Source organism: Natrix helvetica (genome assembly GCF_964273705.1).
Source record: "Natrix helvetica genome assembly, chromosome: 2".
NCBI classification, from domain to species: Eukaryota; Metazoa; Chordata; class Lepidosauria; order Squamata; family Natricidae; genus Natrix; species Natrix helvetica.
Genome location: NC_138552.1, coordinates 237,595,010 through 237,620,883, shown reverse-complemented (window position 1 = coordinate 237,620,883; position 25,874 = coordinate 237,595,010). Strand labels below are relative to the sequence as shown.

Genomic DNA, 25,874 nt, shown 5'->3' with positions numbered 1-25,874 from the left:
CACATCCCCAAGCATATGGCTGTTTTCAAACTTCATCTAGAGAATTTGGAAGCCAAAGATTCTATTTATCTAAGAGGGGAAGAAGGTGCCCAGAAAAGCTAATTCCAGCTCGCTATCTTTTCTGTCACATTAGTGGTTTTCCAATCCTGTTGTTTTCCTGAGTGGAATTTAGATGGAGAAGGCCCAAGAGAAGGGGTCATTGCCTCACGCGTACCCCAAAAGAGCTGCACTCCACCAATTCCACCACTCAGCATTTGAAAGGGCTAGGAGGATTATATGGCAAGGAATGCAGAAAATGTTGTCCCCAGATGGTTGCACCTTTGCAAGAAAACTGCACTCCTTCTCATCCCTTCAAACAGTGAACTTCTGGCTGTGCAGTTTCAAAGAAAAATGTAGAGATAACAGCAGGCAAGAATGTTTGCAATGATTAGCTTGACAGGGGGCCCTTTGAATGCCTACAAAAGGTCTATGAAGATCAATATTAAGTTTGTGACAGAATCATAGGATATAGTGCAGCTAAGGATTTTCGGTAGGTCCCATTGAATTAATTAAAATAGAAAAAGTAGAATCACTTAAATGTATCTGCTGCTTTATTTCTCTCTACAATTCTCCAATCTTTCCCCACTCCCACATAGCTGAATGGTGGATTGCCAGGAATGCACACTGTTGTGCAGGCAACATTTCCAGGACAATGAAGCTATCTTATACAGTGGGTCGAATTAGAAGCCATCAGTAACCACTGCTTGTCCTCCATGATCTAAATGAATAGCTACCAATTAAGAAGCATAATGTTTCTTTGGGAGCAATAGTTGAAATACAAACTGAATACTTCTTTTCTTGCCATTGTACAATCCAGATAATAAAAGGGCATCTTGGGGTATTGAATGCACCTCTGTTAGCAGAAGAGCATTTTTGCTTCTCTTTTTAATTTTCCCTATGCCAATGCAGAGAGATTGTCTTGGTCTCTAACCTTTTTCTATTCTTTGTTTAAATGAATATGAAGAATACAAAGAAATACCCTGACAATGCTGCTTCTCTTACTGCATCACCAGATGTGTTAAGGGAGCTTTGAAAACTCCTTTTGTATATCTGGTGGAAAGAATATTTGCAGAGGAACATGGTGTAGTTGCTGAGGCATTTCGCCTTGTCAGATGGCAAGCTTGTTTCTAGTTAAAAAAGAAAAAGAAAGAAAGTGCTGAAATTGAGTGTGGAAAAAATAGAGGAAGAGAAGGAAGTGTGAGAAGGTTCATGCTCCAAGAAGGGACTTTGCATGCTAACTATTTTCTCTACAGAAAATTCAGCTACATTAACACTGTCAGAGGCTAGGGACTATTTTTCAAGGCTCTAACATCATTCAAGGTGACACCTGTCATTGCTCCTCAGGATCAAAATGAATCCTAGAAATGAATGTGAAGTATCATCTTTGGCTCTTCTTAGCATGTCTGTTTTTGCCTGACATCACACCCTTTTCTCTTCCTTGCCATTTAATCAGATGTGACCCAGATGGTGACCCTAGGTAGAAATATGGAAATCACGTCTTAAGGGATGTTACTTGCTAAGGAGGGCAGGATGGGGGTGAGGGTGGAAGTGACTTTACCCACCATGTCCTTGTTTTACCTTTGTTTTGCTCCTAACACTGTACTCTTTAACAGATACCAGTTAGAAACCTCTTTATTATCCTGGCCATTCATCCAGAAGGAAGACATCAATCCCTTTCAAAATTTCAACAATCAGTTTCCACAACCTATTCGGGGGCTTAAAGATAGTTGCATACATGGGAGATGAGGAAATCTTTTTCTGAATTGATTGCACACAAGAAGAAGCTGTTGTGTAGGTCCCCAAACTTGTAGCATTTCATTATTTGCAAATCATTTCAGCAGCACTGTCAAGAAATAAAAGGGGATTAGCTCTACAGTACATTCTCAACATGCACATTTATTATAGACTCAGTTTGGATTGCCTAAAAATACAAAATGATTATCTTAGTTGACTCAGTATCTTTGCTGATGAATCTCTAGCTCTAGCTCATATTAATCTAGCAAAGTAATTTAGGGTGAAAGATAAGGGTTCTCTATGGAAGACTGTATTCATGTCTAGGAACCATAGTTTTGGTGCCACCTCAGAAGGAGGGTTAAAATAGCCCCACCCTCTGTCTAATTGGAGAGTTTGTTCTATAAAAAGGAAACTGAAAACAAAAGGGGCAAGGAAAAGAATTAAGCCCAGAGAACAGCGACCCAAAGGCAATCATCTCAATAGCCATCTTGGGGGAGCAAGAGAAGATTTCAGTTTATGGACCTTCAGGACCGGCTGAGAGATGGGGGAGGAAAAATGCCTGAGAGTCTGTAAATCCAAACAATCCCACAAACCCAGATTCAGAGCTCTATAAACCAGCTCCAGAAACAGAGGATGCTGAGTAGTGAGGGAGTAAGGTTGGGAGATAAAAGTTCATTTGCAAATCTGTAAAGGAATAAAAAGGGGTTTTCATATGCAAATGACTGAGATTGGCTACAAGAGCCGAAGACTGGGGGGAAAGGGAAGATTTAAAGAAGAAATAGCTAAGATAAGGAAACATAGTGTTAACATAGGAAAAGAAACATACCAGTAGAGGTAGGAATGTATTGTCAGCCCTCTCAGGTAAACCAGATAGGAAATATGACAAGATGAATTAATTCTACTTTATTGTAAGGCTACATTAACCAAAATGGGAAAGTTTGAAGGCACAGCATTCCCACCTACTTTTGCCTACTTGATCTATTAGGGCAAGTTTTTCCTAATTTCTTTCTGTGACTGTTAAGAGACAGTGACAGCGGGCTCATGCCATTTTTATCTTATTGTTTTCTAGACAGCCCTTGTCCTCTCTTTCCCCAAGGTCATTCATACATTGCCATACATGTATAGATTGAACAAGAATAGAAATAGAACAGTTGTAAACTTATAGTAACAGGAACACATCAGTTTAATTTTGTACAATAAAGTCAATTCGTGGGGGGGTGGGGGTGGAGAAGTACAGCCTTTGTTTCTGTGTACTGTACCACATTAAGAAAACCCCCCAACAAATTGTGGCAATGATGGGATATGGTTTGGTACCAATCGCCCCGCTCGCCTCTAAGAGTCCTATCTAAACCTTAAAGTCTTAAAGCTGTCAAGTTTGAACTCCCCTGGGTTTTTTTTTCCTAAAGGGTTAGAGGTGCAAGAGTCCTGTAACTTGACAGCTTTAAGACTTGCGTGCTTCAAATGCCAGAGTTTCTGAGCCAACATTTTGGTTGTTAAGCAAGAGCATTGTTAAGTGAGTTTCACCACATTTTACAAGTTGACTGGCAAGCCACTTCTACTTGATCACATGGCTGGCAAGCCACTCCCACCCAGTCACATGTCTGGGAAGCCACTCCCACAAAGCAGGCCACACCTACAGAAGCGGTTCTACAAGTTTTTGAAACCCACCACTGGAGGAGGCATATGCTGTGGTAATAAGAGGAGAAATGACTGATGGCTAAAAGAAAAAAGTAAGGGCAAAGGAAAACCCTCAGAAAAGAGGAGAAAAATAGCTTATGGAGGGAAACTGAGCAAAGAGACTGCTTAGAGAAAGACAGATTGGAAAGGGATATCTGAAGAAAAGAGTTGAAGGAACTTATAGTGCTTCTTAAAGGAATTGAATCCCCAGTGGAAAACTCCAAACCCGGTTTCTGATATAGCAAGGGACGGACCTTATGAGATATCTTTCCAAAACTTAGAGGAGAAATATATTAGAATCATCTTTTGTTATGTTTGATGCAGGGGTAAATTCTGGCCATTGTTACTGCCAGTTTGCTCATGTGCGCACTTTGCATGCATGCATGCACTTAATGTGCGCTGCTCCTGCATGCGCAGTTTAATAGAATTTGTTCTGTGCATGCACAGAACTCAAAAACAAGATGGTGGTGGCGGCAACCGGGTAACCAGTTCGGAAGCGTGGCCAGTCTGGGTCGCTGCTGGTTCTGTGACCCAGGCCGGCTTGGTTCTGCTAAACCGGTCCGAACTGGTAGGAACCCACCACTGGTTTGAGGGAGATATTACAGCTTGTAAATAGCCAGAGGAAGAATGCGTAGCTGGATTAGTACCTTGCCTAACTGAAAAAAGTACTTAGGGTTTATACCAGTTTAGTAGCATGGAAAATAACAGGCCACAAAACAGTAAAAGAAATTATTTTGTATTGGTATCAAGTAACAGATTTAACATACCAGCAAAGGTTTTGTGAAAATTCTTAAAATAGTTTATGGAGGGAAACATTCTCAGGAAGGATTAAGTGGGCTTCGTAGCTGATCTTGGAAGAAAATGACCTGGTGAATGAACCAAGGAGGAAATGCTAGATGAGATAGTCCTGAAGCAATTCCTCCAGATGTTACACACCAATGTGTAACACCCATTTTTGAGCATGTGATATGTTCTTAGCAAAAAACAATATTTAGTAGCTTGAAAAGTAGGGGTAATGGGAACAGGTAAATTGACTACAAGAAAGGTTTTAAGAAAAATGGACCTCTAAAAGTTTCCACTGTGGGAGAAAAGAAGGAATGGAGTAACCAAGGAGAGAAATTACATGGTTTTGTTGACTGTTGACTTTCCTTGTGGAAAGATGGCAGGGAACATTGGAAATGACAATCACATGACCACAGCTGACTGGCAGCGTGGTGCTGCTGCACCACCACAACTGTGCCAATTTCAATCTGCAGGAATAATGGGTTTTGGATTTTGGATGCTTTCTTTAAATTAGCCCATTTGAGATCTGTTGATTCAGTGCCCTATCATGTGCTGTTTCACATAAGTGAATGTCACAAAAAATAGAGAGCGAGTTTTAGTAGATATTTAACTAACCTGATATGAACAAATGAAAAACATGAACACAAGAAAGCGAAAGAAAAACAGGAACAAATAGTGTATACTCAAAAGTATATAGAAGAAATTCTCCAAATATTGTAGTTCATGAGAATTCTTGGTGAAGAAGCAGGGATCAGACATTATTTAGGTTCCTAAAGTGATTCTACTGGCCAGGCATAGTCAAAGATAGCAAAAATCACTCTAAATCAGGAACAGCCAACTAAACCAGCCAAAAGGGCCACAAGATAAAGCACCATTAGTGAGAGCACTTGTAATACTGGGTATATGTGTAGGTTTTCTATCATGTCAGGGATAACACAGAGAAATATTTAAAGAAATTGGTAATAAAGTGGTGTGACAAATGCCCAGAAAAGATTTGGGAACTGAAAACAAGCATGTCCTGGAGGAAAAGAGTCAAGCCCAGAGGACAGTAGAAACGTAGAAAAGAAACACTCCTGCCCAAAGGACAGCATGTCAGAACAGTCTTCAGAGAAAACTGAAAAGGAAACTTCATTTTTATTTTCGTTTATTTTATTTATTTTGGTTTGTCAAGCATGTATGAGAAAACAAGTATAAATATGAATATAACATATAAGCATGTAAGTATAAGCAGGTATACATATATACATAAGAAATGGGTACAAATAAGTGGGGACAATAGGACAAGGACGGTAGGTGTGCTTATGCCCGCCCCCTTACAGACCTCTTAGGAATGGGGTGAGATCCACGATAGACAGTTTAAGACACCGATCCTCAAATTATGGCCTACCAATGCAAAGTATCCAGCCCATGGAGTGGTAGGATTCAACCCCGCCCCTCACTGTTGGCCTTATCTTCCAAAAGCATTCACTCCAGCTGCACTTCTGGTTAGTTATTTTACCGGTTGAGCTGCACTTCTGATCACACCGCTGCTGCCGAAGGTAAGGCCGAAAGGTGCTGGGGAGGACCAGCCGACTGAGGGGTGATCTTGCCAGTGTAAACACATGATCCTGGCCTGGTGAGTGAGTAGGGAAGGGGCTGCTGCGGGCTTGAAAGCAGCTCTGCTGCCTGCTTGTAAAGTAGTGCTTTAAAAGCCTTTAAAAACAGCCTTTCAGGATATTTTTCACAGCCATATGATCCAGGGCCAGTGGGTGAGTAGGGGAGGGGCAATTACAGCAAGGACAAAGGCAAAATGGACTGCTAAATTGGCCTTGCCCACTCAGTCACATGACCACCTAGCCACACCCACCCAGCCGGTCCGGCCCCACAACTGTCTCTGAGGGGCCGTGAATCGGCCCTGTTTAAAAAGTTTGAGGACCCATGGTTTAAGATTAAAGTTTTGGGGGTTTGTGAATGTAACAACCGAGTCGGGTAGTGCATTCCAGGCATTGACCACTCTGTTCTTGATCTTCAAGACCAGCCAAAAGGCTAAACTGAAAGATGGGGGAGGAAAAGAGTTCAAACAAGGGTCTGCAAACACCAGCAAGCCTGCAAACCCACTGTGTGTAGCAACGCAGGTGCAGAAATAGTGCTAGGATTCTCTGAGTGCTAGGAGAGGGGAAGCTGAGAGAAAAGCCCACTGGCAAGTCTATAAATGAATGAAAAAGAGCTTTCATATGCAAATAGACTGAGATTGGCTACAAGAGCTGAAGTCCTGAGGGGGAAAGAGAAGATTTAAAGAAAAAATACCTATTAGTTAAATAGGTAGGAATAGGAACAGGAATAGCAACATAGAAATGGGAGATAGACATAGGATAGACATATATACATCATCAATCTATAAACACATAGATTAAAATAACTGTAAACTAATAGAAAGATAGAACAATATTTTGTACAATAAAACTGTTTTTTGTAAGAAAAGCACATTGCTGTGGAGTCTTTGTTTCTGTGTTCTGTACCAGAGGTGGTATTCAGCAGGTTCTAACCAGTTCTGGAGAACCGGTAGTGGAAATTTTGAGTAGTTCAGAGAAATAGTAAATACCACTTCGGACTGTTCCCGCCCCCATCTATTCTCTGCCTCCCGGGTCCCAGCTGATCGGGAGGAAATGGGGATTTTACAGTAGCCTTCCCCTGCCACGCCCCCATGCCATGCCCACAGAACCGGTAGTAAAATGTTTTGAATTCCACCACTGTTCTGCACCATATTAAGAAAAACTCTAATATTGATCCACACTAATTATCCAGCAAGGTTCAATCATAGTAACTATGATATATCATAAATAATACTGTGACATATTATTTGAGGGTAAAATAACTGCAGTGGTACAACATCTACAGTGTGTAGGTTTTAAATTTTAACTGGCTAACTGGGTCAGAGCCTGACATTGAGGGACCAAATCATTTTAGTATAAACTTATAGGACTGCTATGCTCCTAGAGATTCATACAGGTAGCCCTTGAGTTACGCCCACAATTGAGCCCAATTTTTTTGTTGTTAAGTGAGTCATTTGTTAAATGAGTTTTGCCACATTTTACACCCTTTCTTGCCATAGTTGTTAAGTGAATCACTGCAATTGTTAAGTTAGTAACATGGCTGTTAAGTGAACTTGGTGTTCTCATTGATTTTGCTTGACGAAAGGTTGGAAAAAGTGATCAAATGACCTTGGGACACAGCAATGGTCATAAGTATGAATCAGTTGGCAAGCATCTGAATTTTGATCACATGTTCTTAGGGGTGCTGCAAAGGCCATAAGTGTTAAAAATTGTCATAAGTCATTTTTCAGTGCCATTGTAACTTTGAATGGTCACTAAATGAACCTGTCAGGGTTCCAAGTAAACTCCCCAACAGAAGTAAAACTCCAAGGCAGGCATTTTCCTCAAAGTTCCATTTTATTAGAGATGTCACATTGGCACATCTGGGAAAACACAAATCTGAAAGTCCACTGGGTTTTCCTCACCCAAAGGAAAGTCAAAGCCCCTTCCCCTGCAACCACATGTCCATCACATGGTCCAATCAGGTTACCATCCCGACTTGAGTTGTTTCCCAATCACTCCTCTCCAGGTGCAGGCTGAACGTCCTTGACTCCCAGGGAGAAGAATGTTATTGTTATATTCCTTTCCTCCCCGACCTACGACCGGGGATTCCCTCTGTTGACAGCTAGCAACAGCCATGCCGCGCCTTAGCCAATCAGGCGCGGCTTGGCTGAAGGCGGGCTGTTCTGCTATCCTGATTGGTTCCTCTGCTTGACAGCTCTTCGTATAAATAGCTGTCAGGCAGAGGAACGGATTGCTTCTCTCCTGTATTGTTACTGCCGTTCTGTTTGAATAAAATTGAGTTGGACGTTCCTCAGCGTGTCAAGCCTCGTTTCTCCCACTATTCTTCACTGGCGACGAAGGTGGGATCCCTCTGAGGCGACGAACCTGAAGGAGCCCGACCACCGCGATCTTCCGCTCGAGTTTCAGCTTTCCGAGCCGTACAACTCCGAGCTACTATGGCATCGCTTCCCCTGTTCGCTCCCTTCGGGACAGACGGAGAAGGATGGACCGGATTTTTAGAAAGATTTGAATGCTTCCTCAGGGCAAATGGGAAGCGGGGCATTCCGATGGAGGAGAAATGTAGTTTCTTCCTCAGCAGTTGCGGAACCCCAATGTTCAACGCCGCCCGGGCGTTGGCAGCCCCTCTGCCAGTCCACGAACTTGACTGGGACACTTTGATGGCCAAACTGCGAGGTCATTACGCCCCGACACCGTCAAAGATAGCGCGACGATACGCGTTCCGCCAATGTGTCCAGAAACCGCAGGAAGATGTAAGCCAGTTCCTCCAGTCCCTGAGGACCACGGCCATTCCCTGCGAGTTCCTGGACCTGGAGGACAACCTGGTAGAGCAGTTCGTCAGTGGGGTCAAGGACCTCCGGCTGAAGAGGCGCCTCCTGGCTCGGCCTGAAATCACCTTTACCGAAGCGGTCACTGAGGCGCGTGCGGTGGAGTTGTCCGAGCAATCCACCGCAGAAATGGACCGCCACCAGCTGCCGAACTATCCAGCCCGCATTTGCCTCATAGATCAGCTGGCGCCTTTGCCTAGCCCAGCTGAAGAGGAGGAAGAGCTCGTGGCCCGTCTGGCAGAGCTGCAGAGACGCCGCAATCCGCGACCACCGCGCCAGATGACGGCAGCCTGCCTTGGCTGCGGGGGCAGCCACGACCGGTCAGCCTGCCCATTCCGGACGTCCGTCTGCCGCCGGTGCTCCAAAAAGGGGCACCTGACCCAGGTCTGCCGGGCTGTGCTGCCTCCACCTCCACTCCAAGGAGCCTCCGGCCAGCAGACGACCGCAGGACCGCAGCAGCCCCGCCGCCAGCCGCGCACGAGAGCCAGCTGCTACGCCGTGGAGCCAGGACCAGCAGCCGCCCCTGCTGAGGCAATCTACCAGGCCTCCGCAGGTGCGGACAGAATCAAGGCCTCAGTCCTCAGTCCTCATTGAGGGCACCCCCTGCGTAATGGAGGTGGACTCCGGCTCGTCCCGCTCCATAATTTCATGGGCTGACTTTAACGCACTCTGCCCCGGTGTCCTGAAACGCCAATTGACTGCCAGTCCCGTGGCCCTCAGGGACTATCAGGGGTCACTTATCCCAACCCTGGGTAGCTATACAGTCAGGGTTGAATATGGGGGGTTTTCGGGATGCCTGCCCATTCTGGTGGTCGAAAAGCCCCTCCCCGCATTGCTGGGGCTGGACTGGTTCCCCGCCCTGGGTCTCTCCGTGCAGGGGGTGTGTTCCCTCTCAGACACACCCCCTGACGTGGCTGCCGTCATCGCCGCCTACGCGGACGTGTTTGACGGACAGCTTGGGCTGTATAAGGGTACCCCCATCTCTCTCAACCTAGATCCCCAGGTTGCTCCCATTAGGCTGAAGGCCCGCAGGGTGCCTTTTGCCTTAAGGGCCAAAGTTGATGAGGAGATTGACCGTTTGCTGGCGCAGGGCGTATTGGAGCCTGTTGACTACTCACGATGGGAGACCCCAATAGTGGTCCCCATGAAGGCCGACGGCTCCATACGTCTCTGCGCCGACTTTAAATCCACCATCAATTTGGCCCTTCAGGCAAACCCCTATCCAGTCCCTGTTGTACAGCACCTGCTCCACTCCCTGGGGCAGGGCTGTATTTTCGCGAAACTGGATATGGCGCAGGCCTACCAGCAGCTCCCGGTGGATGACGAAGCGGCGGCTGCGCAGACTATCGTCACCCACCGAGGGGCTTTCCGTTGCCGCCGCCTCCAATTCGGCGTTTCCGTGGCCCCGGGGATCTTCCAGAGCCTCATGGAGCGATTGCTCCATGGGCTCCCTGGCGTTGTACCCTATTTTGACGATGTCCTGATTGCTGCTTCCAGCCGCTCAGGACTCCTCGAAATACTAGGGAAGGTCCTCGACCGTTTTAGGGGCGCGGGTCTCAAATTAAAACGCAGCAAATGTTCATTTGCTGTGCCTAAAGTGGACTTTCTGGGCTTCTCCATAGATGCCCACGGGATCCACCCCACCCCTGCTAAAGTCGCAGCCATTAGGAATGCCCCCACCCTCGCCTCTAAGGCGGAGCTGCAGTCGTTCTTAGGGCTTTTAAACTTTTACGCGCCATTTTTGCCGCACAAGGCGTCACTAGCCGAGCTGCTGCATCGGTTGCTCGACCGATCCGCGGCCTGGCGCTGGGGCAGCCGTGAAGCGCATGCGTTCGCGGCTGTCAAAGACATGCTGACGTCAGAGGCAGTCCTAGTCCAATATAGTGACAGGATGCCCCTGACTCTAGCGTGTGACGCCTCCCCCGTGGGTTTGGGGGCTGTCTTGAGCCATGTCCTCCCCAACGGCTCGGAAGCCCCCATAGCTTTTTATTCCCGTACACTCTCTCCGGCGGAGAGAAACTACAGCCAGATCGACAAGGAGGCTCTGGCTGCTGTGTCCGGGGTTAAAAAGTTCTACGAGTACCTGTACGGACGGCATTTCACGCTTTTCACTGACCACAAGCCACTCCTTGGGCTTCTGGCCGGTGACCGTCCGACCCCTCCCATCCTGTCTCCCCGCATGACCCGTTGGGTGGAGTTCCTAGCGGCATACTCGTATGCCCTGGTCTACCGCCCTGGCAAGCAGTTGGGGCACGCTGATGCCCTCAGCCGCTGCCCCTTGCCAATCTCCAACCCACAGACAGTGCCTTGCCTGTCTGTTTTGGCCATTGCGGACCTGGCCTTGCCGCTCTCCGCGAGCGATGTGGCCGCAGCGTCTCAGGCCGACCCCACCCTCTCCCAGGTGATGGCTTGGGTTCTGCGGGGATGGCCTGGGGGGCCGGTGTCCGACGACTACCGCCCCTTCAAGGCCAGGCAGCTAGAGCTGTCTCTCCACAGTGGGTGCCTCCTGTGGGGGGACAGGGTGGTCATTCCACCCACCCTGCGCGAACAGGTGCTGTCTCGCCTCCATTAGGGCCACCCGGGCATAGCGCGCATGAAGGCACTGGCGCGCAGCTATGTTTGGTGGCCCCGTCTGGATGACAAGATTGCTACCTGGGTTGCCAGGTGCTCGACCTGCCAAGTCTCCCGTCCAGCGCCTCCGGCAGCCCCGCCACGGGAGTGGGAGATTCCTCGCAGCCCATGGTCGCGCCTCCACCTGGATTTTGCTGGGCCTTTCCGAGGCCAGGTCTTCCTGGTCGTGGTGGACGCTTACTCGCGCTGGGTGGAGCTCATTCTCATGACCTCCACCACAGCCGAGGCCACTGTCCGGGCACTAACACGCCTGTTTGCCACTCATGGCTTGCCAGACGTCGTTGTGTCGGACAATGGGCCCCAGTTTGCATCCGCCGTCTTTCAGGAATTCCTGGCCTCCCAGGGCATCCGGCACGCCCCGGTAGCCCCCTATCATCCGGCCAGCAATGGCCGGGCGGAACGCACTGTCCGCTCGGCCAAGGACGCCCTTGGACGGATGGACAAGGGTGACTGGCCCACGAGGGTGGCTGCTTACCTTCTGGTGCAGCATTCCACCCCGTGCCCTCTTTCCGGAAAAACACCTGCTGAGCTGCTGATGGGCCGGCGCCTGCGGACCACCTTAGATAGGCTGCACCCAGCCTATTCAGAGGCACAGCCGAGCAACCTGGGGCCCCCTTCCCGCTCCTTCCTCGAGGGCGATCTGGTCTGGGCGAGGGCCTTCTCGGGAGACTTGAAGTGGGTGCCTGCCACCGTCACCTCTGTAACCGGCCCCTGTTCTTACAGGGTCTGGACCGCCGACGGTGCAGACTGGCACCGCCACGTGGATCAGTTAAGGCGTCGCCTGCCTCCGGATCCAACCAACAACCCTGCAGGGTCGGCCACTACCATTCAACCGCAGGCCCTCGGGTTGGCACCACAACCGATCCTTCCGCCGTGGCCGTTGCCCGCTCCACGAGACCTGCCAGCCGAGGCTGGGCCTGGCGCCTTCCGTTGGCCACAGCCCTCCAACTTTCCTGCCCCCGTTGGGCAACCAGTTCCAGCGTTGTTCCCCGCCATGGCCTTCCCACAATCAGGCCAGCCCTACCCTTCAAGTAATTCAAAATTCCCTGACTCAAGCCCGCCAGCGGCCGTGCCACCCCGGCCCTGCCTACCTGCTCCAGAGTCTCCGCCTCCTCCTGGGATAGGCCTCCAAGATGGCGCCCGTAGCTCCACTCCCTCCCGGGAGGAGCTTCCACGGGCACCACCTCCTCCTCCGATGGTGTGCCCCGTTCTGAGCTGCTCGGGGCGGGTCCGACGCCGCCCTACGTACCTGCGCGACTACGCATGCTCAACAGTCGCGCATGCGTCCTCGCTGGGGGGGAAGGAGTGTTATATTCCTTTCCTCCCCGACCTACGACCGGGGATTCCCTCTGTTGACAGCTAGCAACAGCCATGCCGCGCCTTAGCCAATCAGGCGCGGCTTGGCTGAAGGCGGGCTGTTCTGCTATCCTGATTGGTTCCTCTGCTTGACAGCTCTTCGTATAAATAGCTGTCAGGCAGAGGAACGGATTGCTTCTCTCCTGTATTGTTACTGCCGTTCTGTTTGAATAAAATTGAGTTGGACGTTCCTCAGCGTGTCAAGCCTCGTTTCTCCCACTATTCTTCAGTTATTATGGCTTTACATCTCACCCCATCTCCATCCAATCCCCCTCCCACTTCCCACAGCTTGCCCATCCACCTAAATATCCACAGAAAAAGATGGCCTCCAGAGTTGACAGAACCGTTGACGACTACCTGGTTATTTTTCAGCCAGACATTTTAAATCCAACTCACAAAATTATAACTGCTTACATTCCTTTTTAAATTATTTTCATTTTATTTGAGTGTTAGCTGCTGTTAATGTTGTCCTGGCAGAAGTGAGAGAAGGGAAGGATGGTATTTTTAAATATTAATATTTAATGTTTTCATGTTTTGTCTTATTGCTTTTACTTGGTTGTAAGCCATCTAGAGTCACCTCCAGGTGAGATGAGAGCATATAAATTTAATAAATAAAAAATTTGATACCTGGACTCTCGTTCTGTGTTGAGAGAATCATACATTGTAGCCATGTTAAGGGCAAATGGTGAAGAAATCAGTAAATTTTGTATCCTCCCACCAAAGTCCTGACTTGATGAAACCTACTGGAGTGTCAAAGAAATGAATTTGTTGTGGGGAAAAACCCCTATGCTTTTAATGATTTATTCAAAAGTGCAAAATAAGTAGTTGGAAAGAAATTAACCCTGAATAGGAGAGAAAATTGAATTTAATTAAAGAAATATGTTGAGAAGTAAGTCTAACAGTTTAATGCATTCTTCTTTCTTTCAGGAATGGATATATACATATAACCAGCAAATCCACTTTCAACAGTTATGCTTGTCCATACATACCCTCTTTCCAGGCTCCCAGGTGATGCTTTTGCCTTGCAAAGAAGGGGATGGCAAGCAGGTGAGACTAAGATCAGGGTTGTTGAACTCTTCCCCCAGTATAGTGTACCAGTATCGATGTAAAGCAGGGATGTCAAACTTGCAGCATCACGGCAGCATCATGTGATGTATTGGGACTTTTTCCTCCTTAACTAAACCAGGAGGGGCCAGCACGTAAAGCAACTGGCCCGCGGGCTGCGAGTTTGACACCACTTATGTAATGGGGTTTTTATTTCCTTTCTTTGGTTCATTTCTTTTTATTGATTTACCGGAGCTTATCTGCTATTCTAATCCAGAAGGACCATGCCACATGCTAACAGTAGTAATGTCTGTGGGAAAAAAAACATGGTCATTGATACCACTGAAAATTATTTGGAAAATGTCAAAAATTATTTGGTTTTACTTGGCATAGGACAGTTAAGAATGTCAAAGGTCTGAAAATTACTCACATCATATTGTCTAGGTACCAAATGTTGATGCCCGATGCTGTCATCAGTCATATCATACATTGGGATTGATTTAAAATTTAAGAGGCAATAGTTAAAAGCAGAATTATATCAATTATAAGCAAAGTTGTGGCAATAAGTCCAATAGCTAACTATGATTGTTTTTCCAAAAATTGGTACAAGGTTAGGCTAAACCAGATGGGATTCATCATGATGAGTCATTTGCCAAGAAATGATTCCACATATGAAATATTTATCCCCAAATGTGTTACATGTTTTATTGCTTCATCCCTATCCATTGCTTCATCCTTATCATGTTGGTATCCCTGCAGATAACATTTGACAGATTTTGATGCAGCTTTCTTTAAATGATATGTTGGACAATGACAATATATTTTCCACATAATTTGGTAATACTTTGGCATTGCATACCCTGTTTCCCCAAGTAAGACCTCCCTAGATAATAAGCCCAATCATGCTTTTGAGTGCATGCACTAAAATAAACCCTTCCCCGAAAATAAGCTCTTCCCAAAAATATTGCAACACAGCAGCAGCCATGAGGTGACCATGCTCGCCGCCTCCTGCATCTCAAAAATAATAAGACGTCCTGAAAACAAGGCCAGGCACTTATTTCAGGGGTCAAAAGAAAATAAGACCCTGTCTTATTTTCAGAGAAGAATGGTAGATTCTTAAAAAGAAGCTGACAGAAGATAAAATGGTTAGATATTGTTACTGATATTACCAGCATGAGCTTAGAACAACTCAAACAGTCACTAATAGAAATCCTAGCGAACTATTATCTATTGGATCACAAAGAAGTGACTGAACAATAAAATATTATAATCAGCATTGCAGTGAGAACTTTGCAAAATTCCTGAAGTTTGGGTACTGCATTTCTACTTGCTTTTCTTAAATAATTGTTCTCATGTTTATTTACTATATTGATGCAACTCAGGATACAACTCAACAACTGTCATATATCATAAAGCATGAGCTCTAGGAATTCTATTTGGTCCAATGAGGACCCTGCTCCCTAAGTAACCCATAAGGATTGGAGAGTTATCAGTCGGCAGGCTACATTTTTCTTGAAACTCCCTTGAACTTTTTCTCCATGGCATAGTAAGAGATAGCCGTCTTCATCTCCCTGCAGAAAAATACTGCCCTGTTCAGTATCGGAGTAGCTTTGATGTTTTAATGGGAAGAGCTTCTTAAATATAAGATAAGGTTAATCTTAATTTCCCATTTTTCTTTCAATAGCGCTGGAATAAAGTTGGTTCTCACATTGAACATATGGCTACACGCTATTGCCTGGACACAGAAATGGTGGGAGATAGCAGTGAGAGCATGAGAGAAGTGGTCATTAACCCCTGTGAAAGCACGGCAATGAGTCAGCGGTGGGAAATGGTGATGTCCTGACCTCATCTATCAATTCACTATCAAGATCATCTGGAAGGACCTTTGTCAGAAACTGGCAAGGCTGTTGTCCAGTTTAGGGATTGATATGGGCTTGCTTTTCTGCAGGGCAGGTCAAAGAACAAGAACATGCAGTTGTGCCAAGGTTGAAGAAAGGCTCACAAGTGCTGGCTTTAAGACCAGAGTAGTAACTATCCCAGGTTGGGGGTGATATATGTGAACTGTTAAGAACACTACGATTTAAACTAGAAATATCTTTCGGTCACATTCATCTGTTAGCTGAAGCAAATATGACCTTGTTTTTGAAAAGGAAACTTTCTGAAATTGATAAGTGCAATATTTAATTGTCTTTGTTATGAAGGTTATTGAAAATCCTTGGAAAATAATAAGTGAGCAAGGTGATTCTAACGGAAGAAAGATGGAGAAAAGAGACGCTAAATCTTGTAAAAGCACATGAATGGTCATGGTGGGGAAGATTAGAAAAGGCCAACAAATCTTGCACTTTGAATTGGTATAACCAAGCACATCTCTGAAATAAGTTTGAAATACGCCATATTGCACATGAGAATTTGAATGTGAACTCTGCTTTTGTGCAATAGAGATTGTATGTAGTGTGATTAAAATCTATGTGTGTGTGAGAGAGGGAGGGAAATAGAAGAAGAAAGTGAAATCTTGAACTTTTCTTCAACTCTGATTATGTGTGTATGAAGGAAAAAGAGGAAATATTTATCCTAACTTCAGTGCAAGGTTTCTTTCAGAAATGGAAATATATAAGGATCTGGTCCAGAAATCATGAATTTCCCCTGGAGAGGGAGTGAGGACAAGATTCTCCATTCTAACTCAGCAGAGAGCTTACATTCAGCACATAACTAGGCCTACATCCTGTCGCTTTCCCAGAACTGATATGAAGAAGGACCAGGAGAATACAAAGTGAAAGGTAGATGAAGAGTAGCATGTGCCTTCCTCCCATTTTCTCAGATGGCCTGGGGTAGGGGGAATCATATGGGGATCAACCTCTAAATTCCAACTTGTCAATTTCTGGTATTAGTTATATCTTGTTTTCTTGTCGAATTCACCCTCTTCATTCACCCCGTTAAGACTGAACACTTGAGCTAACTAACTATAGATAATTTACAGAAACTTGAAGAAGATAAGATCACATTAATTGCAGAGACACTTTTGTTTTTTTTTTTTACTGACAGTGTTGTCTCTGTGTTGGGGTAGGGGGGAGGTTGTTAAATAAGAGCAATTTTAGCAAAATCACTGGATAGATCAGATCATAGAAGCGTAAGGAGGGAAAAGAATTGTACCAATGCAGAAATCGGTGATGCCACTTAAATCAAGAGTGGACCAGATCTGAATATGGATTTGTAGTAGGAAGTACATAAAATTCAGCTGAACCCCAAATTGATCCAAACCTGGGTCTTAATGAAACAAAGCAGAATTCTCACTGTAGCTGACACTAACCTAGGAGCCTTAGTGAATGATTTCATACTTTGCGGCATTACAGAAAATTGGTTCCATGCTTGCAAAAAGAAAATAAAAGCTGCATTTCTCTGTTAAAAAGCAGGATGGGAAAAAAGGAAAGAAAAGGAAGGAGGAAGTGTTGAGTTAGTTGCAATTTTCCTGTCTGCCATCTGATTAAAGACTTACAAGAAACCAGGATATGCTAACAAGAACAGTAATGTTTCTTGCAATGTGTTGGTTCATTTTTAAGGACCATAAAAAATCCTCTCCACATTCCTAGGTCAATAGGTGAATGTTAACTGTTTTAAGTATAAAGGAAGCATTGTTTAAACTAGTGCTCTCTTCAGCACATGCCATTTAATTCTATAATAACGATTCCTCTGTCTATATGCTTATTGTGCGTATTTCCAGACAAAGATTGCTTCTAAAATGTCAGCCTGGTGCCCTCTATATATGTTGAAGCTAATCCTGTCTTGCAATTAGGGGCACTCAAATACTGGGCAGAGGAAGCCTGCAAAAGGTAATGCTGCTGCTGTCACAATCCCTTCTAATCTGCACAGAAACATTCTGCCTCTGTGTGTTGTGATTGATTCATGCCTCTATTTGAGAAAGCGGATTAACACTCTTCCAGTTATTCCATCTCTGGGATCTCAGATGAAACCACTGCTGTTTGTAATTGTAATGTGACTTTCATGGTTTAAAAACCTTGGAATAAGGAAATTTTTCATATCATAAAATTAATATTTTGCTATTTGAAGGTTATGGTCTCTTATTTAGTTGTCTGCTTGTTTGATTCTGTACTCTTTATCCTCCAAAAAGAGATAGAAAAGATGGAGGAAAATCTTAAATAAAACTACCACAATAAAACCATTCAAGTGAGGGCAAAACATAATAAAAGCTAAGCTCATGCAGTTGATCAGGCTCGATTCCCAAAAGGTATTTTCAAGGAGCATGGAGGTAGGAATGTGGCATTTGTCTACAAGTCCTGAAAGCAGCAGTGTCTTTTCCTGAAATTGCACAGCTGTTTTCAAGAGTTGCCAACAGGTTCCAAATTCATGCTCCTACATTCTTTGAGCGACTTTTGGGAATCCCATTCAAAGCTCTGCACAGCTATATTAAAAACAAAACTTGTTAAAAAAAATTAAAACAAAATAAAAGAATGTAAAACTTTTAAAGGCTTCTATTTTTGGAGAAGGAAATCAATGTGTGGAACAGAGCAATCAAGCATCCCTCAGGAGAGAAATTCTTAAGTGGGTGCCATAAAAGAGAACGTTCCACTCCTGGGAGCCAAATCTAGTAGTAGAACAGCAATAGACTTCCTCAGCTGATCTTAAATTGGATAGTATTGGGGGAGGCAATTGTTTAAATTCGTGATCCTGAACCTTTAGGCCTCTATAGATTAATTTCACAATCTGAAATTGGAGATGGAAGCATTCGGGAAACCAGTGCTGTGTTTCCTGGATTCATATATATGGTCTGATTTATCTACTTCACTTAATTGGAGAGCTGCTTTCTATACTAACAGCAATCTCTGGATCCCCTCCAGTAATCCAAGCGATGAATTATATTATTAAATCTTGGGTCAGTGAGACTAGGCTAACTTAATTCAGCAGTGGTCGTACCTGATACAGCAACCAAAGCTGTCCTTTTTTTTAATTTTGTGGCAAAATTAATTGGATACTCCATGTGAATTAAAATTTATTTAACCTATAGGAGGAAACCAGCTTTATCAATTTCTGCCACACCAATGATTTCTTCATAGCTAAAACTGCTTTCAGATAATCAAAACGAAGCCTGTCTACATGGAGAGAACTAGAGGGAGTGTATAGACATCAAATTGCTTAAAGGAGGTGGGGAAGCTCAAATATAGCATGAAGACATGACCAGGTGCTGGCTGTGGAATAGCTTAGGAGCTGCAAGGCATCCCTAAGCAATTTATGCACATAGCATCATAGTTTATGATCACATCTCTTAGTGACACCAGTCCCAATTACCATTGTAACCCAAGGATTATCTGAATGTGTTCAATTGATATGCTAAATATTCATTAAGGACAGCTGGATTGAAAGAAGGTGAGCATGCTTTTAAAACCAGAGGAGGAGCTATGCTGATAAGCTTACTCTTGATCGTCAAAAATACAAAGGATCTGCAAGGTCTAGTAATAAAAGTCAAGAAGGAAAGAGGAAAAAAGGGCTAAAATTAAATATAAAGAAGAGCAAATGAATAGCAGATACAACATGGCTTAGAGTTGACAATGAAGATCTTGATACAGTGTATAGCTCCTGCCTTTAGACAGAAGATTGCATACTTTCGATGGTTGCATCAACAGTAAAAGAACAAGCAATAAAAAATGTGTCACAAATTAGCACTTGGTAGAGCAGTCATAAAGGTCTTTGAAAAGATATTCAACTGCCATTATACCTACAAAGATCAGAGTTGTGCAATCCATAGCATTCTCTGTTGTTATTGTATTATTATACTATATTTAGAAGTGAAAGTTGGACTTTGAAGAATTATTAAAGTATTGATGCTTTTGAAATTAGATGTTGGTGAAGGCTCTTGAGAATACCATTTACAACCAAGAAAATAAACAATAGAAAAAATGGATAATTGAACAAATCGACACAAGGTTCTTACTCAAGGCACAAATGACCAGATTCAAATTATTCTACTTTGGACACATTAGACAAAGACCCAACTCTTTTGAAAAGACTGTAATGCCCGAAAAAAATGGATGGAAAGGGAAAAAGAAGGCGATAGATATAGTATTAATGAGTGTACTATTGAAAGATGAGTTTGGGGATAGAGTATCATGGAGAAAATCTATCCAAAGTAATTGCTAGAAGTAAAAAAAAAGAATTTGATGGTGCATAATAAATCAAAACGCAATATATGTTTATCAGGAATATCTAAAATGAGACTTAATCTCAATTTAGAGCAGCTTTAATTTAGTTCAGGATTGTGTATTTCAGATGTATTGGTAATACAGCTTTCAGAATTTGCTGCTGCCATAACAACAACCTGTTATATTCTCAGTTCACACATTTTATATAACCTGGACATTTCTTTCCCATGATTTACTGAATAAACTACTATTGTCTAGGTTCACACTGTGTATAGTAAACTGTACATTGTTTACAAAGAACAACAGCTGGGTTAACAAACAATTAAGTCAAAACCAAGTTTAGCTTAACGTAGTTCAATGTGTTAGGTGAGCTTTGTTAACATACACAAATGTTCAATCATCAGTAGTAAAAATATCTGCATAGAATATTTGAAGACTGATTATTTGAAAGTAACAATTTTAGCTCACAAAAATAACCATGCTATGTTAAGTTCCTATGTTCGCAGTTCATGAAACCAATGTGATTAATAAATAGTCATATTGGTTGTGGCATTAGTACCTGGAATGCATTTCTGAAATGAGTTTCAGTATTGTTCAAGCCATCTCAAAATTTTAAAACGAAGATAGAAACGAATGCTGTCTTTATAATAATGAGATGAGTAGATAAATTATTTTAATGATACAGGTCTGAAAGATAATGCATTTGAGCTGCAGGTAAATGTGTGTGGAATTAAGGAGTAAAAGATTACATGAGGCAGAAAAAAATGAAAGTATTATTGGCAAAACTATACATAGCAACATACATTATAATGTGATTTGTCTCTCCACCAAAAAAAAAATCTATTCCCTTTCCATCAGTCTCGTCTGCAATTTAAGTCAATATTGCTTTTAGAACAGAAATAGATTTTTATTTAATTATTTCAGTCATATTCTTCATACTGAAAGCACAAGACAATTTGCACTTGTGTTTGCTTTTTTTAAAATAGCATTTTATGCATCTTTGTGTCTAAGGTTCTCAAGGCAAGCTATTTGGGTGGCTGTTGGTTTGTTTTTTTAATTCTTTAGGACAATTCTTGTATAGCAAGGGAAAGAGAGAGAGAGGGAGAGGGAGGGAGGGAGGGAGGGAGAGAGAGAGGGGGGGAGAGAGAGAGAGATGATAAAAATGACTCTAGGCACATTATGGAAGTGCCAGCTTACATATGCTATTTCACATAGGATGCAGTCACCAAAAGGTGATTAGTTGGAAGATGTCAACAGTTATGGAGAATTCCTGAAAAACTTTCTATATAACAGCTGAGCAAAATATGGGCAGCCACCATGGTTAATGCATTGGGCTAGAACTACAAAGATTGGAATTTAAATCCATATTCAGCCACAGAAAGTTCATTCAGTGACTGAGCCAGTGTCTATGCAACTAACTTGATAGGGTGAGAAGGTAGAGATGGAAGTTGAAGGAGAGGAAGGTGCCAGGTATGGTACACCAAGGCCCTAAATAAAAGTGGGATATGAAACTAATCAAGAACTCACCCCAATCTGTGCGGGAAAATTCAGTTACTTGAGTTAAGTCTAGAAAAAATGAAAATGAGATCATCGGATTTTATGACTCATCATCAGAAAAGTGGCATCTTTAAATTCAGAGTTAGGGAAAGGGAATTGATTTGTCTGTTTGATGAAGTCAGTTGTTCTTTGTTTTATCCTGAAGAATCCACAACAAAAATGAAAAAAACTCTGTCTCCAAAACAGCCACACTGAGACAAATAGTAATCAGCAAGTAACAGCATTTCGTGATCTTTTCTGGACTCAAAAGCTAAGCAGAGGTTAAGCCTGGTCCAAGATATCATCAGAAATTAAACTTGGCTGAAACAAAAATAGCCTGTGTAAATATAAACACGTGTGTGTGTGTGTGTGTGTGTGTGTGTGTGTGTATGTGTGTTGCCCCATCATATTTACTGCCATAAGGTTAAATAAATAATTAAATAAACTTTGCAGGATAAGATCCATTTGAGAAACTTAAAAGCCAGCAAGTTTTGTGGGTGTTAATTACATAGATTCAAAGCTAAATGTTGATTTGAATGCATCTTTACACTTTCCATTTAGATGGTGGCCTTATATCCTCACCACTTAACACATTTGCAGTGGATCTTTAGCTTGAAAAATCAAAGCCATTGTAACTGAAATTGATTTTTTTCTACAAGAGTTGTTCAAAGGAAAATCCGATTTTGTTTGTATAAAGTACATTCAATGCAAGAAGATACACCTGGTATCACCTTTGAAACTATTTCTACCCAACCATGAATAACAAGTGACACAATAGAGGAAAATCTTACAGACGATCTGATCTCTATCCATCCATGAGACAGCGGTGAAACTTGCCAAGTTTATTTGTTCCAGTTCAGTATTTAGGTACAGTATTAGGTACAAATATTATACTTTAATATTTCAATATTTATAATATTTAATATTATTCTTCAATGGAACAGATAGGTGCACTGCGTCAATCAGGAAAGGATCTGGAACCTTAAAGCAATTTCAAAAACTAGTCTGCATGTGCTATAATTGTAGCGAGATCCTAGCCATGGCTTATTCAGAGAGATGATGATTTGGAGCTGCCCACACAAACACAGATCTTGGTAGAAGTAGTGAGAGACAGTCTTCAGTAACCCTGCAGAATTGTTATTATAAAGCTATTTTCATATGACATACTCCCTGCTAAACTTTATGATAAAGGTTTATGATAAAAAAATTGAGTGAGATTTCAATACTGTTGACTTGTATGGATATCTATGCAGATATTTTGGCAACAAAATAGAAATGATTTCTTACTGCTTCCCCCACCCCCCACCCTGGAGTGTTTTTCCAAATTTGTCAGTCTAGTCAGGATTTCCTCGTGGTTTCTCAGCCTAGTACTAACTAGGTCAATTCTGATTAGCTTTCCAAAATTAGCTAAGGGCTGGCAAGAATGTTGCCATCTACTGTATTAATTAGATTTTTCAATACTGGACTTTGCAAGATATGCTGCACTACAAACTACCAACATGTTAAGGGTTTGGCACTATATAGTCCAATGTTCTGACACAGCACTCTGATGTTGATCATTTATTTATTTAAAATATTTGTATGGCCACCAATCTTAAAACCAGATTTTTGGGTGGCTCATAACCATAATATAAAGACAACATCATACAGATAATAATAAAATAATGAAAACAGAAAAACCTAACACCAAAACCAAACTCCCTTGATACAACCCATAACACTTTTTTTCCAACTCCAGCTTTATCCTATACTATCCCAGAGGAAAAGCCTGATCTTTACACCTTCCCAAAATGTTAAACCAAAAGGAGCCTGCCAGATCTCAAGGATAAAGGGCATTCCATAGGCATGGAAAAGGCACAACTGAGCTGATACATATACAGTGGTAGCTTGATATTTGTTCATTGGTTCCAGGAAGTACTAAAAATGATGAATATCAATGAAACCACAATATTTAACAAGTGACCCTTTGTTTTGGCTGGAAAGGGTTGTGAGTCACAAGGCAGCTGACACTCAGAGATTCTAGCTTGTGTGTTGCATACCAAACAAATGATAAGTACTGAGACAAATTTTTCATATCAAAATGCTTTAAGCACCCAATTTGATGAGTTTCAAAGCAGTCGAGTACTGAGATGGTATTTATCCATGGTTTGTTGTTGATATTGCTTGTGGGATAACTCATAATGACTGAGTTATTCTGTGTGATACAATGCCTATGTTTCTTTCTTTGCCCATTCATTTGACTTGTGATGTCTTTACAATCAATGAAAAACAATGAAAATTTAAAACAAAAATAAAACATTGCTCTCAGGCTAACTTGGAACATGCAACCAGCAGTGCCAAGATAGGCTCACCCAATAGCTTGGTCTAATTGCAGGAGAAGAATTCACCAAACACCATAGCCATCACCTTAGAAATCTCATTATGACTTAGCACACTGTGTGAATTCAGTCAACACAAATTCTGCAAGAAAGCCCAGAATTATATTATGATTTAGATAACCACACCAGGTCAGCAAGCACTAAGAAACTGATACTTAGGAATACATAATAGAGATACAGTATATTGCACAAAAGGATTATTTCTAGTTTTTGTGGCAATATGGATTTATAAAGCTATCACTTACAAATTAATGTAATATTTTAATGATCTCATATTAATAGCCACATAAAATTGTCCAACAATGAATTTCATGAGGCACTTAAATGTTGTGCAATGAGCTATTTACTTTTATATCCTAAAGATACTGCCAATCATTTTACAGGATGAACTCAGGGTATTAATGTTTTGATTTGAAACCTGAGTAGCGGTTTCCTTGAGTAGCATCATTTTCAAGCATCTTGCTGCACTCATATAAGGACTGGAAACAATCTAGTTTTTGAATTACACAGGCTGTTGACCATGCTCTTTTGAGCTAATGATTGATGCTGCAAATATTTGGAGACATCAGATTGTCTCCTGCCTCCGATAATGCAAATCTCAGAAAAAAAATGAACGTTCCTTAAAAGAAAGATACTAATGTAGTGGTGAATTCCTTGGACAGTGAATTTTAATGAGCAGGACGCTGAACACGGCTTCTGTAATCAATTTGATGGAGCCATCCCCCACTCCCTTGTTGCAGGTAGCTGGAACTATAATTAGATTTTAAGATAATTAGATTTCCTCTTTCAACAGTCATTTACAAAGAAAGAAAGAAATTGAGTTTTCTTCAGCTTTAGCAACCCTAGAAGCGTGTGAATAAAATGAAAGCTTTCTGAGACTTCTGTGTAACTAGCAAAATGTATTCTACTTTGGAAAGGTAATTTTTGCTAACATCCATAAGTATGGTGGTCAACTAACCAGAAAAGAAAACCTGGACAGTTTATGATTACTAGTTTAGGGGAAAATTTTGCTAAAAATAAAAAAGGATGAGCATTCATTGAAAAATGTATGTCCAATAAATAATTCAGAAATAGTTAGATATTCATACTCCAAGTCACAACATATGAAAACATGTACACCCTTGAATTCAGAAGTTCATGTATAAATAAGCACACTCAATAGATTAATGAATTTCCCTTTATGAGATGTCAGTTCAGCAGTAATTTTTCACCAATTTTGCTGCATATGTCTCTTTCATAGCAGCTCTTCATAGTCAGATCAGCCTGAGAGGTGGCACTGGCTACTGTAGGATTTATTTTTTATGTCTTTTGGCCACACTAAGAATTTGGAGGTGTAAATCCAACTGTTACAAACTGTTGGATACTGTCCATCTTTTTACCAACCTTCATTTGCTGCTTGCAAAGGTAAGAGACCATCCAGATGTAACAAAGCAGAACAGCTGTTATACAAGCCACTGGGAAGAAGATAGTATTGTAGTTGGTTCAACTTAAACACAAGAGAGAAAAGGATAGTAAGGCAGAGCCTTCACTGTGTGGTTTCAATAAACAGAACATTGCAAAATTCCTTACCCAATGAGCGGTGGAGTTAGCTAATAATGGGAAGCAGTGACTAAATAAATGGGCAATATTTTCTGATGGTTTTAAAAACAGGCAACCTAGCAGGAGGGAAGCTGCTTTTTAGATGCCTAATTCATGCCATCTTTATAATCCTTGCTATAGTTTTAGCAGCCCTGGAAGATGAATCACCCACTTTAACCAGCACACAGATCAACATGGGGTTTATTAGAACCAAACTATCATTTAACAATGTCAGCAGAGTATTTATTATTAAGCAGAATGCTCCACAGTTTAAATGGAAAGTCATTATTTCTCCACAGTCATTGAACAACGTATGTGTTTATGCAGCCAAGCAGCCAAGATGGTGCCGGAGGAACACAAATCCTGAAACTCTTTTTTGTTGGACTTTGTGAGCTTTTATTGCAAATTCTATACTAGGCAAATAAAAATTCCTCATTATATTGTTTTAAACCCTACCATTATGCCCAACAGTGAGCAAAACTTTGGTTCCTTTCAAATCATTTCATTTCAAAGACACTAGTAATTACAGTATCTAATCCTTAAAGC

The 25,874-nt window shown here is 42.5% G+C and overlaps 1 protein-coding gene across 1 annotated transcript in view; it reads left to right on the top strand.

The window, feature by feature from the left end:
- The window catches only part of GALNT14 (polypeptide N-acetylgalactosaminyltransferase 14), a 316,785-nt gene extending 299,043 nt beyond the window's left edge, over positions 1 to 17,742 (top strand). Inside the window, exons 14-15 of the mRNA XM_081945250.1 lie at positions 13,568 to 13,687; positions 15,369 to 17,742. Of these exons, the coding sequence (XP_081801376.1) occupies positions 13,568 to 13,687; positions 15,369 to 15,527 (279 nt within the window). The 3' untranslated portion in view covers positions 15,528 to 17,742. The remainder of the gene's footprint in view (positions 1 to 13,567; positions 13,688 to 15,368) is intronic.
- Positions 17,743 to 25,874: the final 8,132 nt, after the last annotated feature.